We start from the raw sequence: 18,513 nt of genomic DNA, 5'->3' as shown, positions 1-18,513 counted from the left end.
CCGCTCGTCCTTTATTAATCTCCAAAGCTTCGACGAAACAGGGAACAATTTCCATAATTCGTTCGAGCGTTGCCTCTTGCTGATGTTCATTACACGTTCATTATTGCTGTTTTCCGAAGGAAGAACGCCAACGGTGCTCTTTGTCGATGCGCATCGGAGAGCGATGCTCCCGTTTGCTCGGCTACATTTACGTGTATATATACGAAAACAGCCTCGAGAGCAGTCGGGCCGCCCGCTTTCTATTTAGAGTTGGTGCGCCTAAATTAGAAAAGCCAATAAGTATTTTTCTCCTCTCGCAATTCTTCCTTCCTGAAATTCTGCATCGCGCAATGAGCGCGGCTGTAGAGAGAACAGTTTTTACACTCGTTCCGAGTAATCCGCACCGCCGCAAGGTTTCCAAGTTCGCGTCGATAAAGCTCTGCAGGCTGGCGAGCATCGAGTATAAGCAAAAAGGCGGTAAAATTGATTTCCTAACTCATCCCCTATAGGATTCCGCGTAACACGCTCAGCCAATCATGAGCGTGCGTATACGCGTGAACGCGAGAAGCCGAGTTAAAGTTAGTCAAGAAAATCTTCGGGTGCATCCGGCGCGTTCGCTCGAACAAGCAAGCATCAGTGTCCGATTCCCCGGGCAAAAACACGAGGCTTCCATTTAGCTCGGGCGCATCTCATCCCTCTCTCTGCGAACGAAAAGCCGCGGCGGCAGCAGCACTTTCATACGAGATCGCCAAGAAGCGTCATTTCAGTCTCGCTTGCAGCGAGCATTGTGTGCCGATGCTCGAGCGCGATAAGCGAGAGCGCGGCAAAGCGAGCAAAGTGCCGAGCCGCAGCCGCTCTAATTACTTTTGTACTTGCAACGTTAGAGAGTCCGATGTATGCACTGTACATGCCGCATCTTTATTGAGCGTAACGCGAAACGCTGGCTCGCGTGTGTGCGGTGTGCCTTTGCGTGCGCGCGGGGGAGATCGCGCGGGATACATAGTATATGCATTACAAGCGCGCGACGAGGAGATGGGAGCATTGGGAGCCGAGAGCCTCAGCTGTGGGCTACACGTGCGCGCGAGGAGAGCGCAAGTGTTCGTCCCTTATTCGTGCACGTGCGAGAGATCCCGTATTAAGCCGCGGACTTTCCCAGAATAGTGGTGGCGGCGGCCCTTCCTTCCGCGAGCGATTTTCGGGGCGCCGTCTTTTTTCTTTGCTCGGGCGTCGGCAGGCAGGAGAATATATTCGTACGTGAGATTTTATTTCGGAATTCTTTGTTTCGGAGCTTCGTGAGAGTACTGTGTGTGTGTGTGTATATATATATATATTCCTTCTATCCCGATGGGAAAGAGCTCGCATCGATGCGCGCGTAATTAGCGCCTATTGAGTTAAATGATATCAAAGCTCCTTTTAAGCTGGCATGTTTTAATTGTATGAGTCAGCGGTTTAATTCGTGCCACTTCGTGTGATAGTCTCTGCGCGTGCTCGACCTTTTTTTGCGATCATAAGTATAGAGTTTTTTTAATTAGACGATGACAAACTGCCGTTTCCGTCATTCAATCTCTTCCTCCGCCGGCTCTTCTGTGTGCGCGCGCGCGCGCGTGTGTGAGAGAGAGAGAGAGAGAGAGAGAGAGAAAGAGAGAGCCGCGTACACGTGCACATCCAAAGTCTAGAGTCAACAGCAGCCGCAATAAGCGAGAGCCGCGGGGGGTTACACGTATAGCGCGAGAGCGAGAGAAGAGAAGGGATGAGCAAAGAGCGAGGGAAGAAGAAGCAGCCGCCGCTGATGCTGGCTGCTGCCGGCAGTCGGCCCCCGAGTCATTCATGAAGCGGATCCGCTTCCGCGAGTATTAGTTGCGCCTCGAGCTGCCGCCGTACGTGAAATTATCGCGGAGAGAGAGAGAGAGAGAGAGAGCTAAGTGGAGTGCTTTGTGCCGCCGAGAGAGGTGAATATTGCCGGCGGCTCAGATGGCGGCCAGGAGGAAAAGCGAGCCGGCCAAGCAGAGGTGCCAGGCCAATGCCAGGGAGAGGGACCGCACGCAGAGGTGAGACAAATCGACTTTTTTATTCTGCTTAATTCGAGCCTTTTCATTACATTGTCTTGGCTTCGTTCAAACGCCATTAATTTTCCAAATGGTAAACACGCAATCGGCAGTTAATTTTTTTCTCTCGGCTCTATTAAATTCGGCGCAAATTTAGCAAACGATCTCAAGCTCAATTGACGCGCGTATGTGTGCAAATCCACGGCCGACAGTAAATAACTCGGGTGCTGGAAGTTGTGAATTAAGATTCGAGGACACACCTAAACTTTTTTGCGGGGCAGTTTATATTCTCTTATGGAAATTTAACGAAAATTAGCCATGGTTCGCCCAGTGTCTGAAGGCCTAATACAAAAATTTATCAGAAGAGAGCTTTAATTCGAGGGCTGGTGAGTTCAAAATGGTTGACTAGGTCAAAAGTTGTCTAAGTTTGAAGATGGCAAAAAATTGCTAACATTAAGATTTTTTACGCGAATCAGCGATTTTTCTCCTTTTTGAAAACTCTTATAAATTTTACGATCAGCTATATATTTGACAGCGAAAAAAACAGCCATAATTGATAGATAAACAAAGCAGACGGAAAGAGCTCTAATTAGAGCCCTATATGGATCGTTGAAATTGACCGCTTGAATCAAAAGTTATAAGGGCTTTAAAAATAAATAAAATAACGAGACATAGATGATATAGGCAAGCATTTTAACCCATACCAGCCCAGCAATTAGCCCACCTCTTCTGATTAGCTTCGATCCTCGCAAAACTCATTTTCCGGTTAATTTTCCCCGTGTTAAATTCCCATATGAGAATCTAAACTGCGAGCATTTTCTCACTTCAGATGGCCCAAAGAAGCAAAATAAGTTGGTCTGGCAGGTGTGCCCTCAATGTGAAATTCTCATCTTCCAGCAGCCGAGTTGTGTACCGTCGGTCGTGGATTTGCACGTACAAGTTGGCAACGGAAGCAATTGTAATTTTTCGAGAAACCGAGCGGCATCGATCGCGCGGGAAAAGAATAGAAAAAGCTCGGCAAATCCAGGTGCGACTCGAGCCCGACTCAAGCAAGCGCATCTTCCTGTCCGTGCAGCGTGAACACGGCGTTCAGCGCCCTGAGGACGCTCATCCCGACGGAGCCGGCCGATCGCAAGCTCTCCAAGATCGAGACCCTCAAGCTCGCCAGTAGCTACATCAACCATCTGCTCGCGGTCCTCGTCTCCGGCATCGACGACAGACCCTGCGCCAGAATCCAGCGGACACCCTTGGGCCAGTCGACCGGATGGAGGGAAGCGGACAACGGCGCCAGGGACAGGACGAACATCTGCACCTTCTGCAGCTCGGCGCAGAAGGATTTTGTAGGTTTGGACTTTTCCTCTATTTTATATTATTGCACTCGTATGAATATCATCTTGGTTTATTTTCTTTTATTATACGCTTATATTTACTTATACTATAACAGCTGTTTTGAAATTTATGAGAAAGAAATGCGGAAAATATGCGTGCAATGTAAAGTATCCTCGACGATCTTTGTTCTTTTAATCCTGAAGGGCTATAGACTACGCCAAAGTTATGTTGCACCAGTAAATTATCAAATTCCAACTTTCACGAATCGCCGGGAAAAGTCTCAGTACGCTCGCAATAGGTCGTTAATGTCGAATTCCTGAAGCTCTCTATGCCTAATATTAGTGTATTCGAGTCCCATTACTCATGTATACGAGAAAATCAAAGTGGACGTTTGATTGTTTTCCTTCTTCAAATGCCAGGGGTTTTCGTGCATTTCAAACACAGGCTGTATTTTGCGTGTACGCGACCCGAAAATATCCCGCGCCGGAGACAGGAAAACGTAAATTTATTTGCCCCTGAGCTGTACGGCAACGAGCATACTTACGATTTCTGCCTCTTTTTGCAGAATTCAAATGTGACTTCACAGACGACCGAGGACTTCAGCAAAGGGGAGTCGTCAATATATCCTTTTGCGTGCCCTAAGCTTCCAAATGAAAGTGGCACTTTTCAATGTAAATATTACTACTGGACCAAAAATGTTAGTCAGTCGCAACCACTGTTGAATATTTTTCTACGCGTGTATTTATAAAGCAATTGATTATTTAAGCAATGTACTTTATTTAACAATAAAATTAGCTATGCAAGAACCACCACCACACCTTTTATATAGATATACTACCAATGTTAATTTATCAACAGAATCCCAGGGAAAAGAATAATCAAAATATACTTTGCAGATATGTCAAATATTTTGGGATGGATCAGATCGACCGTTTACTTTTTTATTTATTTTTCAAAAATTAACATTGGCAAAATACATCAGATATAAAAGGTTTTAAAAAACACGAATCCAAAGCGATCTCTCCGTGTTACTTCTCATGAGTATCACATCACAGTGAGTAGCACAAAATGCCCTGCATCTACGCCATACACACTACATATTCATTCGGACGTAGGTATCCATTGATGTACAATAGGACTCGCTCTCAATCACCCCTTCGCATCAAATACATACATACCAGCCTCGATCCTGATAGCATCACCGCAGCTCTGTTCCGTCAAAATCAAAACACCCGAGCGCTTATACATTGTACGCAGAGACCCATATTCAGCTATATAGGTATAGAGCTCTGCCCGTGTGTAAGCAATAATCGGCACACACGGCTCGTGCAAAACAATTGCTCCCCGCGTGTGCTCGTCACCCGTGTCCCGTGCCTCTCTCGCTGCACCTATACCTATAGCAGCCGTATACGCATAAGTACTTTACACGGCGCGCGGCACTGCGGTCGTTTCGCCAATGGGAGAAAGAAAGAAAAGCGTCGCTCTCTGCAGTTCTGCGCTCTCTGGCCTGCAAAACGCGCTTCCGCGACAGAGAGAGAGAGAGAGAAAGAGACTCGCCTAGGTTACTTAACAAAACTTGCCGTCGTTACTATATACACGTTCGTAGAAGTATCGTGTTATTACTCGCGTACATTAAAACACGACCACTCGATACTCGCACTCGAAGACTATCATCGGAGAAAGGGGAGATATGCCTTTAGATCGTCCTCGAGCATCATAGGTAAACAGAAGCGCGCGATCGCGCGCGCCTGTGGACAACGCCGGTAAGTAGAAACGAAGAGAGAGCCAAGGGGAAGGGGGAGGAGGGGAGAGATCGAATTCTTCGAATCGCGCGCGCGAGCAGTGGCATTCCGGCGACACTGCTTACTATTTGAACGAGCTGCGTGACGTGACCAGTGCGAGGAGAGAATGAGAGATGCTGCCGCGGCGTCAGTGCGACGACACCTTACCAATACGACTCGTGGGCTGAGCGCTGAGCTGAGCTGAGAGATTAGTTGCCGATGCCCATTGCTGGCATGCGCATCGTCGCGACGGAAGTCCACCCGAGGTCGAGAGGATGAGGCGCGAGACGCTTTCCGCTCTATCGTTCTTGCTTTGCTAGTTTACGTTTTTCGTTGCTTTTTCTCGCTTTCTTCTCGGGGACAGCCCATCGTGCGCGCGCGACTGTGTGGTGTGCGAGTTATGTGCAATAAAGGGACGGACTCGCCTGCATTGTTATCAGCGCTGATCAATTGATCCTTCACCCATCGATGCATCGGGCAGTGGGGAGTCGTTGCTTTTTTCCTCGACTTCTAACCTGCGCGTGTCGTTGCTGCTCGCCGATGGTCGGGCTCGTGGTGACAGGATCCTCAAGGATTAAGGAAGCCGACTTTCAAGAGCATTAGAGGTAAGCTGACTAAATAAAACACTAGCGGCGTTTTCGGCGAACCGATGGAGAAAAGGTGCCTCTAGACCGGGAGGTTTTTCATCGTCTTGTCTTGCGTGAATCGTAAGGGCTTTCATCTTTGATTCTTTGTAGACCGATGTGTGCGCGTGTGTCGGTTGTTGCGTCATAGTCAAAAAATGTTCTTACGCGCGCGATCAGATTCGAATTCCGAAGCGAGCATCACGCATGCGTGTTTCAATGCATTTTGTTGATGTAGATAGTTTCGTGCGTGTTGCAGCACGCATTATAAGTGTACATACGTACACGCGCGCGTTGTGTATTTTCGCTAAATAGATTCATCCGGAAGATAAGTGAGAATTTTCACATCTTTACAAACGTCGGTTACAGTGTGTGTGAGAGAGAGAGAGAGAGAGGGGGGAGGAGAATATTCAGGAGAGTAAGTATAGTTGTCGCTTCTGAATATCGCAGCCCATCGCTCTTTCACGCGCACGTGTTGTTTTCCGCGCAGCACGCAAGGAATCGTTAGAGGGCAAATCTATCATCCCAAGGGTCAAAAATATTTCATAATAAATGTTTCCGAGTCACGGTTTCGCCCCGGACAGAAATGGCAGTGTGCGTATGATGATTTACGGTTCGAATAATTTTCTAATGAACTCGACATTCCCCTCGTTAATTCCGGATTAGAATCGAGCATTTCCCGAAAACGATTCCAATGCTAAACAAAAGCGCGTCGTCTGCTGATTTCAAATTTAGAACAGCGCTGTTTACCTGTTCTAAGAAATAAGTACTGGATGCATTTCTCGAGATTTAAATTTCAAATGGCGATGAGAGAATATTGATTAAAATTCATTGGGCCCTTTTAAAAACAATAGGCGTCGAGCGTTTATACAGATATACGGGGGGGGGGGGAAAGCGATGTTATCTCGAGAAAAAGTTCGGAATCGCTGATCTTATCTCGAAAAACTTTTCCTATCATCCAGAGCTACTTCTCCAAAAGATAGAGCGACGAGGTTAATAATGTTTTCTAACGCGAGCGTTGCAATTGCAGCCGGATCGCTGAATTTTATGCCGATCATCTCGTTTGTAAGTAAGTAGTCGAGAGAGCAACAAGCGTCAGCTGTTACGGGCGATTTCTCTAAAGCATCGCGAACGGTAAACATGCCGAGATGGCAGAGATGATGTCTAGAGAACAGCTCACAGGAGCGCCGTGAATCAGGTGAAAAATCCAAAAGCAACTTGCTTATCAGCTTATCTCTTTCTCTCTCTCTCGCATTCCCACTCCGCTCTCGGCTGGGGGAAGCATTCAAAAAGGTCGGTGCGCGCGCGCGCGCGCGCACACGTGCTGTATACACTGCACCGCACAAGCGCTATATAGAGAGCTCGCTCATACAGCAGACTGCAAAAAAGTCTCTTCGGAGTGCATCGGCTCTCGTCGGCGGCGGTGTCTGGCGCGGGTCGGCCATCTTGTAAAAGTGGATTTCCTCCTCTAGCTCTATACCTCTATATGCACTCTGTGCTATGGCTGCGGCTGCTCCATGTTATACGCGCAGCGGTGCGGCCACCTCGCGAGTGCGCATGTGTGCGCGCATTTGCACGAGACTAAGTATGCTGCTGCAAGAAGTGCGAGCGAGAGAGGAGAGGAGAGACTAGGTAGTACTGTAATACCGTGGCAGCGCTCAGTGCTGCCTGCCGTGCTGGGCCACAGCAGTGTGCGCACAGCGGGCACACATACGCATTGACACCGGAGCGAGAGACGTACTACTACAGCATACGTACACGCGCGCGCACACACACACACACACACACGCACACGCACATACGACGGACAGACAGACAGACAGACCGAGAGACGGAAACGTAAACGCTGCACGAAAGGGAGACAGAGCTGCTGCTGCCCCGAGCTAGTGCAGAGTGCGAGGCTCTGCAGCTGGGGACTGCTGCACAAGTCCAGCTCGTCGCGGTACACGGCGACGACGAAGACGACGAGCTCAGCGGTGCGCGCGCGCACGCACAGGGACAGAGTCAGAGCTTTCGCTCAGCCCCGAGACACACCACTCTGCGCGCTCGCTCAATGGATTCACCCGCGCGACCGTCCCAGCCGAAGATGGTAAGTGCTCGTCGTCGCGTCTTCTGCAAGAATCGTTGTCGGGCCTGCTCCGAATGCATGCATTTCCAATCGCTAGCCCCGGAAGACACTCGGTCGACTCCTCTCGGGCCGACCTCGTCCCGACTATGCATGTCGTCGCTTCTGTGTGCGCTGTTATCCGCGCACTCGTTATCGCGAACGCGCTGTGTTTTGTTTTTTCGTCTCTCTTCGGTCTCCCGCCTCTGTCGTGAGTCGTCGTCGATTCTTCGTGTACCTCGACTCTCGCGAGAGGCGCCTTCTCCGAGGCGATGTCACGCTGCACGTGAGCTCGTCTGACGTGCCTGCATAACGCTCGCGCGGACGAGGCATTTTGTTTTCGCTTTTCCCGTCAAAACAGTCACAAGTGTCTGCTCTCTCTCTCTCCCACTTGAAGTTATGGCATGCTCTGAAACAGTGTGTGGCTGCTGCCCCTCAGTCGCTTGTTTTTCTCTCTCTTCGCGTTTCTTTCTGTTGCTCAACTCTGACAGTTACAATGTTGTAGGCTCGTCAGTTTTCACGTTATCTAGGTTTTGTGTTTTGTCATTTAAATTTTTTTTTCAAAGCTTCTTGGAGAGGGATTTGCCAATCATGTCAAGCTGCTGCAATTGTCAATAAGTTGATTTTTTTCCTGTAATCGTTTGTCATTTATTGTTCAGGTATGATTTTGTGGTGACTCATTAGGATTTAAAGAACTGGCCAAAGCTTTTAAAACAGTGTAGGACAACTTTTGGCCAAGAATAATTTAATTAGGTCATTAGATTTTGCATTCTAAGAGGCACATATGAAGGTTCTCACCAATTTTTTTGCAGGCCTCGTCAACCGGAGGTACAGAGGGTTCCAGTCCAGCATCGAGCCCTGCATCTGCCGCGAGTTTAGCTGCAATGGCTGCACCAAAGTTTGGCACTCTGGTACCCAATAGGATTTTTGTTGGTGGCATTTCAGCAAGCACTAGCGAGGCAGAACTAGCCCAGCTCTTCTCTGCCTATGGAAATGTTAAGGCTACAAAAATCATTGCGGATCGAGGGGGCGTATCGAAAGGCTACGGCTTTGTTACATTCGAGACTGAAGAAGAGGCCAAGCGTCTACAACAAGAGGTTGGTACAAATATTCTTCAGAGAATTACTAGTATTTTAATGCCTTACCCAACTGAATGAAATTCTATTTTATGGCAATAATGACATTATCTAAAAAGCACTTCGATGATATCTAATAATGCATTGTAACTTTGTTCATTGTAAGAAAGAAAATCATCGTGCAATATTTTTTCTTTTTAGTCTGAGTGTATTGTACTTAGAGAGAGAAAGTTAAATATTGCTCCAGCAATAAAGAAGCAGCCATTCAATCGTTCATTTGATGGTGGAACTGGATCTCCTCCTGCGGTGCCTACAAGTACTTACTACTATGCAAATGGTAAGTTATAAACAATGAATTTTGTTAAAATGTTTTTATCCTTTAAACACAGATGATTTTATCAGAATAAATTCGATTTTTTCTTCAGGGATGGGTCTTCCTTATCAGAATAGCATGACTTTTTTCAATGCAGGAGCTCCAGCGCCAGGTGCAGCCATAGCCCCGCCGACCGATCCGGCGACGATGTATCAAGCAGCAGGAGTTTTTGGTACATAATACAATCAATGCTTATTCTTGCTTAAAATGTGTTAAAGCATGTATATTTCAGCACTTGGAGTGTTTCTTTTTCTTTCTCTCGAATCTTTCTGCAACTTGTCTGCAACGTGTATTCTCTCTCGTTTCCCAGGGCCTCAAGCTACCGCCAGTCATCAGACTTTCGCACCTATGATGTATCCGGTGCCGGCGCCGTCTCTCTATATGCCGCAACAGTATCAATATTCTCCGATGCCGGTAAGTCTATCTCGCTTCTGTGAGTGCTTTCGTGTTTCCCTTTTTTCTTGAGCCGTGGAATGGCTGTTGTGTCGTTATAAAAATTATGAGAATATGGCGTGTTGTGGGTTACTATTAAAATAATAAATAAATACATAAACAGGAGAATGATTTCACTGTATTTTTGAATTAAATGAGTTGTCGTTACGGTTGCGGTTTGACAGACAAACAGTCTAATGGGGGAAGCAATACCACCGGCGTTTCTGCCCAATCCTCAGCAAATGCCTACTTACGTTCTTCTCGACGCTATACAGTATTGAGGTCTAAAGGTACATGGTTAATGCTACACGTGTCAAGCATGCACGGAAATACTCGCTGACTTATTATTTTTTTCTGCACTTATAGCATGACCCGATGTCGCATGTGCCCCAGTTGCAGTTATTATTTTGCGTTCTTTATTTATAAGATTTATTATTTTTTAATTTTAATTAGCTTCTAAGCAACTAGATGCAGGTCTATCAACAAAATCTCTGTGGTCTATAATTTCATCATAGTAGCCAACATCATTCATACTTTACCAAAAATTTTTTATAGCACTGGGTGGCATAAATTCGCATCTATGTCACGCCTGTCTGTGGCATAAATAGTACATTATTGCACGGGCGCTAACTGCACGGTACAAAAATGGACTGTTTGGGCCACGGATATAGGCGGGACAGCGGATTTATGCTAGCTAGTGCTATAAAATAGCGTGCGATACTCGTGGCATAAATAGTCCGATATGACACGGCAGTTAGCTCCCTCGCTACGCTCGGGTGCTAATACACGCCGTGCCGTAATGGACTATTTATGTCACTTGTATCGTAATATACTAAAATTTACTTTACAAATACATTTTAGTATACAAATTAATTCATCAAATGTATAAATTGTGTGAAATTATTTATACACATTTAATTTTATCTCAACATTAATTCTTTCTTGATGATTTATGATCTTATAATGTTTTAAATTGGAAGTTTGCAGTTTATCGCTACAACTAAATCTTAAATCTATATTGCAAATATCCAGTTAACGCATTATTGTAACAATTAGCTTTAAAAAATTCTTTCGTCTATTCACAACCATAAAAACATTGCAACGTTGTAAAAGAAATTCTTCATTAATCACGTACATCTTTTATATTTATCACTCTCATACTTGTAAAAGCCAGCCAATTACTCATATGTACACACAATAATTCTCTTATGCCACTCGATGTTTGACACTAGCGTCGGCGCCCTACCACAAAATCTCGTCTAATCTCTTGATTACTTTATGTTTAGTATGAGCCATACTATCCAGGGACGACCGCTGCCGGTGGCCCGCAATTTTTGTATGCTACAAACGGCGCACAGCCGGCGAGCAGCGGCAGCAATAATGGCTCAGGAAACAGCAGCAGCGGTACAGCGCCGGGCGCGTCGAGCCCGGCCTCGGCTACGGCGGCAGTTTCGGCGTCGCTCGGTCCTTCGCCGCCCCAGTTTCAGACGCACTACTACGGACCTGGTTCTCATCATCATCCGGCTCACGGACCACCTGCTCCGCCCCCACCACCCCAAATGGAGCATCTCTACTACACGTATCCTCCACAGTCTCATGTCGCCCAACCGCCACCACATCATGGGCCGCTCGGTGAGCAGCTCCTCATCTACTCCACCGACATGAGCGCACAGCCATCTTCTAACGACTCTCAGCTTAGCCAGCCAGAGGTACACTTATTATATTTTATTGTTATGCGATTTCCTCTTTAATCCTTATGTTTTCCATGTCAATTTGTCATTTGCTCTGGATTTAATTCCACACATTTTTGATATTACATTTTTATAGTTATTGGAGTAATTACATTCAAATTTCCACAAGTAGTAATAGCTTGAATTAATCGGACATTTTTGTACAAGTAGGTGTCCATATATATTGTTTTTATACTCTCATTACAGAACATACTCGTAGTGAAGTAGATATTAGCTTTATAAATTTATTTGTCTAATTGAGTTAAGTGCGCTCACAAAATGCACGAACAGATATTACGAAAATATGAATAATTCGGCAAATACTAGCATAATGACTTACAAAGTGACGAAAGCTCAATCCAGAACCATCCAACATCTTCTCTTCTCCGGATCCTTACAGTTCCCCTGTATGAAAGGACAACATATTCAAACATTCACTCACACATGTCTAAACTACACTCGCAGGATAATCGTTCGACATCAAGCCACTCGGAACAGCTCCAGCAAGGTGGCAATGCAACAACTGACACCGGCGGCGGTGGTGGAGGCGGTGGTGGTGGCAGTAACGTTCAGTCCGCCTCACAGCCAGCTGATCCGAATGCGCCTGCCATGCTCCAGTTCATGCCTCTTAAATATCCCCAAATGCTCAACCGCTATACTACCCCAAACTTCCACCCCGTTAGTCTTCAGCACTCGCCGCAAGCCTCTGCCGGCTCGCCTCAGACGAACGCCATCGCGAACGATAGCGCCGGGTCGACAAGCATCGGTGACGATTTGAACAACAGCGCGAACGCAGGCAACTCCACCCCTGTGCACTACCGCACCATGTCCATCTATCCTACTACCCTGTTCGTTCCACACGCGGCTCAGTACCCGGGAACTACCGCGAATCAGCCAGGCGCTAGTCTACTTCCCACTCCACCCCAGCAACCGTATGATTTGAGTGGAAAATACCATTCGAAATCAGGTCTCCTCGGCAGCCCGTACGCGAAAGGTCCGCCTCACGGTGCCTCGCCTCTTTTGCATCATCCGCAATCGGCTTACATCAAGCAGTACAATGGGCCTCCGCTCCAGCCCAGTCATGGTGGACACCACAAATATCCCCGGGTAACGACACCACCTTCGAGGCTGTCGCACCATCAGGGCCAGCAAACGCAGTACGGCAAGCGGGGCTCCCAAGCGACCTACTATTTCTCGCAAAAATCCTGCCAGTACGGGGGCCCGGGTCCCCGGACCGGTCACCAACCCTTCGTCTACGGTCCTCAGACACAGTTCTCCCCATACGCGATGCCCCATCCCGGTAGTCTTCCCAAAGGTAGCTACACTCTTAGCTACGAAAATAGCCGCAGAAACTATAGCTCTGACCATACCGACAACTACCACCCGGGAATTAGGCAAGGCAATCGAAAAAATGCGGTCAGTAACTACCGAGGGTCGAACCTGACGATGAGCGCGACCGCGACACCTAGTAGCGCTACCCCAGTAGAAACGATTTCTAAGAGTGAGTGCGCCAAGCCCGGCGATGACGCGACTGCGACCACAACGACGAGTTCTAGCACAGAAACCGAGACGTCCGCGACGCCAAGCAAAACTCCCCCTGGCAGAAGTAACGATAACAGCCCCCCGCCGCCCCCAGCCTCCAACTCTCCCATGACACGGCCTCATCCAAATCTCTCACCGTCTCCCAATCCCAACCAGGTCCAGTACTTCGTATCGAGCAGTGGAAATCAGCGCAACAATAGCTCGTCCTTCGGCCAGCAGCAGCGTAGCAGTAGATATCCAACCTCTACGTCCATGTCTAGCCGAGGCGGCAAGTCTCAGGGTCCGCTGCGCCAGACAGGTGCTGGCAAGTACAAGATGAACGGCATCGTGCAAACGGGTGGCAAGCTGTCGGTCGCGGACGAGGTGGATCTTGGCGGTGCTGGAGACGCGCCGCCCGTCGTTAGGATGCCTCTGACGCCGCCTGGTACACCGCAGCAGTCGCAAACCCCTGGTGCCACCGAGCAGCAGCTCAACGAATCGTGCCATCAGATGCAGGCTCTCAGACTCTGAGTAGTAAATGCCGGCGCGCGCAAGCTTGTATAGTACGTACATGCTTCTCTTTCTTGCGTCGACTGTCCTTGACGACGATTACGATTACTATGACGATGATAGTCGACGATGATAATCCTTGTCGGCAAAATTACACACTCACACCGTTGTTCTTGTTATATCCATCGATTCTTGCATAGCGAGAGTATATTTGCGCGCCAATATTTATAGATGTGTATGATGTGATCTCATGATATTTAACTAGGAGTCCCGCTGCGAATGTTTCAATTTTAAGATAATGTTATGACGCGGTTTATACGCCGCATGGCCTGGACAAACGTATATACACATAAACTTAAGACACTCGATATATGCACACACGTACACGCATTATGAAAACGTTTAAACGTGCTGGAGACGAAAAATTCAAACCGAAGGGTTTGATTGACGACTCAAACAAAAATAATAATCTCGGTGAATTGTTGAATATTTATAGTAAGATGATTTAACGAAAAAATAATATTATAAGGTGAGAGAGGTATCTATATATACATATAAATAAATATATATATATATATATACATACACAGAAGTTATATTATTAGATATGAGTCACGATGTATACAAAACATAGTATATATACATATATTTACTCTCACGTATGTATTGCAAAGCTACATATATACTTATTATATCTATTATACATTTCAAAAGATCAACTAAAATCCAACTTAAGCGGGAATAAAAGAGCAAGACAGTTAAATATTATTAAAGATTTAACGAAAAAAAAAAGATATATTATTGCTAAGCATATTGGTAAAAATATTTAAAAAAATACAAACTTAGTGTCGTCGCATACATGCGTGTGATGATAAAGAAATAATCGAAACAATATAGGCTCGACAAAAAAAGCATGAATCTCGCGAGCAAGGCTAGAGTAGGTAGATGGATCAGAGAACGGTAGAGGCAGAAACAAAATAATGTTATCGTACAAATATATGAGCGATCTGTCATGTGTTCAAAAGAGAAAATCGGGGTCTTTTTGAAAGAAGCAGAGGGTTGGTAATTCATAAATGATGAAAAAAATACAGTTGCTCAATGCACTGCCACGTCCTTCTTTTTTCTGCGTGAAAGTGGTATCGTACTGATCGTTTTTTCATTTTATTATAATTTATTTTTTTTTATTTAAAGGAAAGATATGAGCTATGTAATGATCAGCCATTGACGATTTATTTTCATTTTTTTTTCTTAATGCCGAACGATACGCACGATGTCAACTGTCATTATTTATTGGTTTGTTCGATTATTTATTCTATGATTTTAATCGATTACTGCTTCTACGTTTCGTTTATGTAATAATTTGCTCAACTACTGCATAGTTTTTAGTGGAAATCGAGATACAGAGGCAGTGAAAAAAGGAAGCCCCGTGCCCAAAAACGAATAAAGATTAAATATTAAAAAAGGTGAATTAAAATGTGTTGGCTGTGAGCTTCCAAGCAAATAACAATAATTAAATTATTATAATATTGTAAACGTTTAAATAATATTCTACCTAATTGTTATGAATATAAATTTCATTTATCGACAAATGAGAAATTTGTTAGCTCAGTCTCGAGTATTGTAGCTTGTATTGTCTATTTAAAGATGAAAAAACGAAAAAGTTGGAAAACCAAGAGGCAAAGTTAAAGATTAACAGAAAAGTAATAAAAGACAAACGAACGTGTATAAGAATTATGGCAAGTTTACCATAGTTGTAGACAAAAATAAAACGTTAAACGTGTCTAGAAGACGAAAATAATGATGGCGAAAAATTTGACATGGCCTAGAAAAGAATTAGAGATTTTGTGAGTTGTTATAAATGATGCTAATTTATTGAAAAGAAGAGTGCCTTCTATTTGTTTTCGTGGTTGTATTGTTGAACGTTTGTTGCGTTACGTTCCAAGAGCCTCTAATGTTGTTATAATAAAAAATGAAAAACGTTTGAAGAATGTTGTTCCTCTATTTATTTATTGATTTACGAGTCCGTCAGCTGGCTCAGTATCATTCAGCGAATTTGGAAGTGTGAAAGTATATGTTGTTATGTTGGTAGTGACGACAAATACGAGAATTATAACGAGCGAGAACAAAGAAAAAAATATATACATAATACAAATATAATGGAATCCATGTAAGCAGCCAAATTATATTATACTCGGTGACGCCGATGTGAGAGTCAAGTATTGTCGCACATCGAGCCGCTGCTCATTTCGGCATCTATTTATATACATGTAATTCGCATTGACTGAGTTTTCACTGATATCAAGCAACTTACGAATCGAATCCCTGTACTAATGTTACCAAGTCTTTATATTTTATTGCATGTAAATGCTGTGAAATGTATTGCATGGTATATACTTGATGATGATAATCTATTATTCAATTTTTGTGATCACCACACGACAGCAAATCTTGAGAATACTATATTAAAAATGGGCGCGCTTTGGCCATTTGAGTTAACTCAGTCAATATTCTCAGCAATATTTAATTAGTAATATATGCCATTGGGATTTAGAGAATGAATGGATCTGCGTGTAAGGAATTTGGAGAAACTCTGAAATACGTGAGCATCTACTCGAACTTGGAGAGGTGGCTGTGACTATATTGTGTGCAAGTGAACAAAAATATTACTTGTATGGTAAATCTTGATATGCGTGTATATCAGTGAAAAGTGAACCTATAAAAAAACATATATAAATATATCTATTTAAAAACAAACAGACGCGAATTTCTATGTTAAATTTAGTGTATTCACTTGCAGTCACTTCTTCAAAGATGATGACGTTTGTTAATTGTTACATTTATGCAATTTCATACACAAAATTTAACATGGAACAGAAAAACGGATATGGTATAACAGATGATATATTATAAAGTACTTGGTAAAACTATCTATAAAAAAAATTAGATATACATATATAGCGAAGCATAAAAATAGGTCTACATGTGTTATACACATTAGAAAAAGCGAGTTTTCACTTATGAAACGCTAAGTATGTTTAATTCAAACTGAGACAAAAAAGATCAGAGATATATGGAACTGACACTGGGAGGAATGGATAAAGTGGACATATGTCTAACACAAATTTTAATAAGAAATTACAGACACTATGAAATAGAGACTATTGTTGCTGTTATTGTCTTAAAACTTTGACGTCTTTATTTTTTTTCTGTACATGTAGCTGATTCTTTTTATATTTTCCCTTTCCCGAAAATAATGCTAAAGCACAATGTATATACTGTATGTGACACAAAACGCTCACTTGAATTTAAAAGCTGAGAAAAAAAGAGAGCACATGTTACTGAAGGCACTAAAAGTCTTTGGAGTAGTACACAAGACTTATTGACTACGAAACACCTGCATTGTCCACTTTATCCCAAGTATACGTTATATATTATTGCTAATATAATTGATTATTATTATATTTATCATGAAACCAAAAATATATTTATGACATAAAAACCGATGCGTAAAAAGAAATAATACATTTTTGAGATTGTATCAATCAAACATGTAATCTGCCTAAAAATGACACAGATGAAAATAAAAACATAGATTGCATATACTAGAACATAGTAAATATCGAATAAAAATTTATGTAAATTTACGTTCTGCAATGCTACTAAGCAATGATTTTAATGCGAGTATATAAAGAAAAGGAGTAAGTGCACGAACGATGGTCTACTTCTTTCTGATCTAAGAAAATAATACGGATAAGGTAATTCCATATTAATGCAAAACTTGTTTTGCTTATAGCCATGTCCTAATTCCTATAATTGCCAAAATTCTTTGTAATGATACGTTTTTTTAAAATTAGATTGAGATTTCCTTGTATTTGTGCAAACTTTTATATTAAAGATACAAACCAAAGATTACTTATTGGTAGAGGTTAATAGCTGATCTTTTTTTAAAGTATTGAAATTTGAATAATAATGATGATGAAAAGAAATTAATTTAACGTTTTTAGGAATCTACGTTTACTAAATAAATGATCAGCAACTTGTTGAATTTTTAAATCTTGCAGCATTTAACCAAATTTTAAATAAGAACTTGTTTTTTTATGAACACTTGTTAAAAACATCTGATATTATAATACAAAAATACTGGAAACATCTCACGTTTGAGTTGTTTTTAAACAGTTTCTCATTAACAAAATCCGTACCTGTTATCCACGCTTTTGCGAAATATTCTTTTTTATGAGATGTATTAGATTATTTGACTAACAGTTAACCATGTTTTTCTAAGTCATCTCTTTGATGCAATTTACCGAAATTGTTACTTTCTACAAATGATCCTTTACATATCGAAAGACTAATTAAATTAATAAATAAAGTAATACAATATAAAGGATTTTTATAAACTTACAAAAATATTTAAAAAATGTGGATTTTACAGAACACTCTCGATGTCATCAGCTTTAACGATTGTTCTAAAGATACAATATTTTTTTGAAAGTACATTTATTAAATTTAATGTATTAAAAGAAAATTAAAACAAATTTGTGAAAGCAGAATCTTTCACAGATTAACCATGAAATTATAGAAGATTAAGACAAATTTATAATTGGGGATATAGTTTCAAATTTTGAGAAAAGATTGAATATTAAGAAATTTAATTTTCTAAAATTTTGGAAGTGAATAAAATGCATTGAAATCTGCATCGCTCATGCACGAAACTCCGATAAATATTTGCGCATGTATGAATGTACAATTCAGATTCTACAAAAATACGTTACGTAGATTTATAATACAAACCGCATAATTCTAAGGTCTAAATGATCTATCAATAATAAAATATATATGATACGAAATATATATTGTATTGAGAGATGCATATATATATATATATATAAAATTTAAGACGTAAATTAATCGCAATGCATAATAAATAAAATATAAATAAATAACTAAATAAAAAAAACAACATAATGTAGGATGAAAAATGACAAGTCAGAATCAACAGCTAATGGATAT

General features: G+C 42.8%; 1 protein-coding gene across 7 annotated transcripts; it reads left to right on the top strand.

Moving 5' to 3' along the window:
• Window positions 1–116: 116 nt before the first annotated feature.
• Window positions 117–17,120, top strand: LOC100677870 (boule). Of its 7 annotated transcripts, XM_031924847.1 has the most exons (9): window positions 117–2,027; window positions 3,100–3,256; window positions 8,333–8,374; window positions 8,674–8,958; window positions 9,139–9,274; window positions 9,363–9,482; window positions 9,621–9,724; window positions 11,029–11,451; window positions 11,938–17,103. In XM_031924847.1, the coding sequence occupies exons 1-9, from the start codon at window positions 1,951–1,953 to the stop codon at window positions 13,522–13,524; spliced, it is 2,931 nt and encodes a 976-aa protein (XP_031780707.1). In that variant the 5' UTR covers window positions 117–1,950; the 3' UTR covers window positions 13,525–17,103. The 7 variants fall into 7 exon arrangements, with proteins under 7 accessions (XP_031780707.1, XP_031780703.1, XP_031780701.1 ...); XM_031924845.1 differs by lacking the exons at window positions 117–2,027; window positions 3,100–3,256; window positions 8,333–8,374 and adding exons at window positions 7,387–7,846; window positions 8,428–8,520 and having other exon boundaries at window positions 11,938–17,120; XM_031924843.2 differs by lacking the exons at window positions 117–2,027; window positions 3,100–3,256; window positions 8,333–8,374 and adding an exon at window positions 5,229–5,739 and having other exon boundaries at window positions 11,938–17,120.
• Window positions 17,121–18,513: the final 1,393 nt, after the last annotated feature.

The sequence above is a fragment of the Nasonia vitripennis genome, chromosome 2 (assembly GCF_009193385.2).
Source record: "Nasonia vitripennis strain AsymCx chromosome 2, Nvit_psr_1.1, whole genome shotgun sequence".
In the NCBI taxonomy this organism is placed as follows: Eukaryota; Metazoa; Arthropoda; class Insecta; order Hymenoptera; family Pteromalidae; genus Nasonia; species Nasonia vitripennis.
Note: the sequence above shows the minus strand (reverse complement) of the source record. Positions and strands in the feature narration are given on the sequence as shown.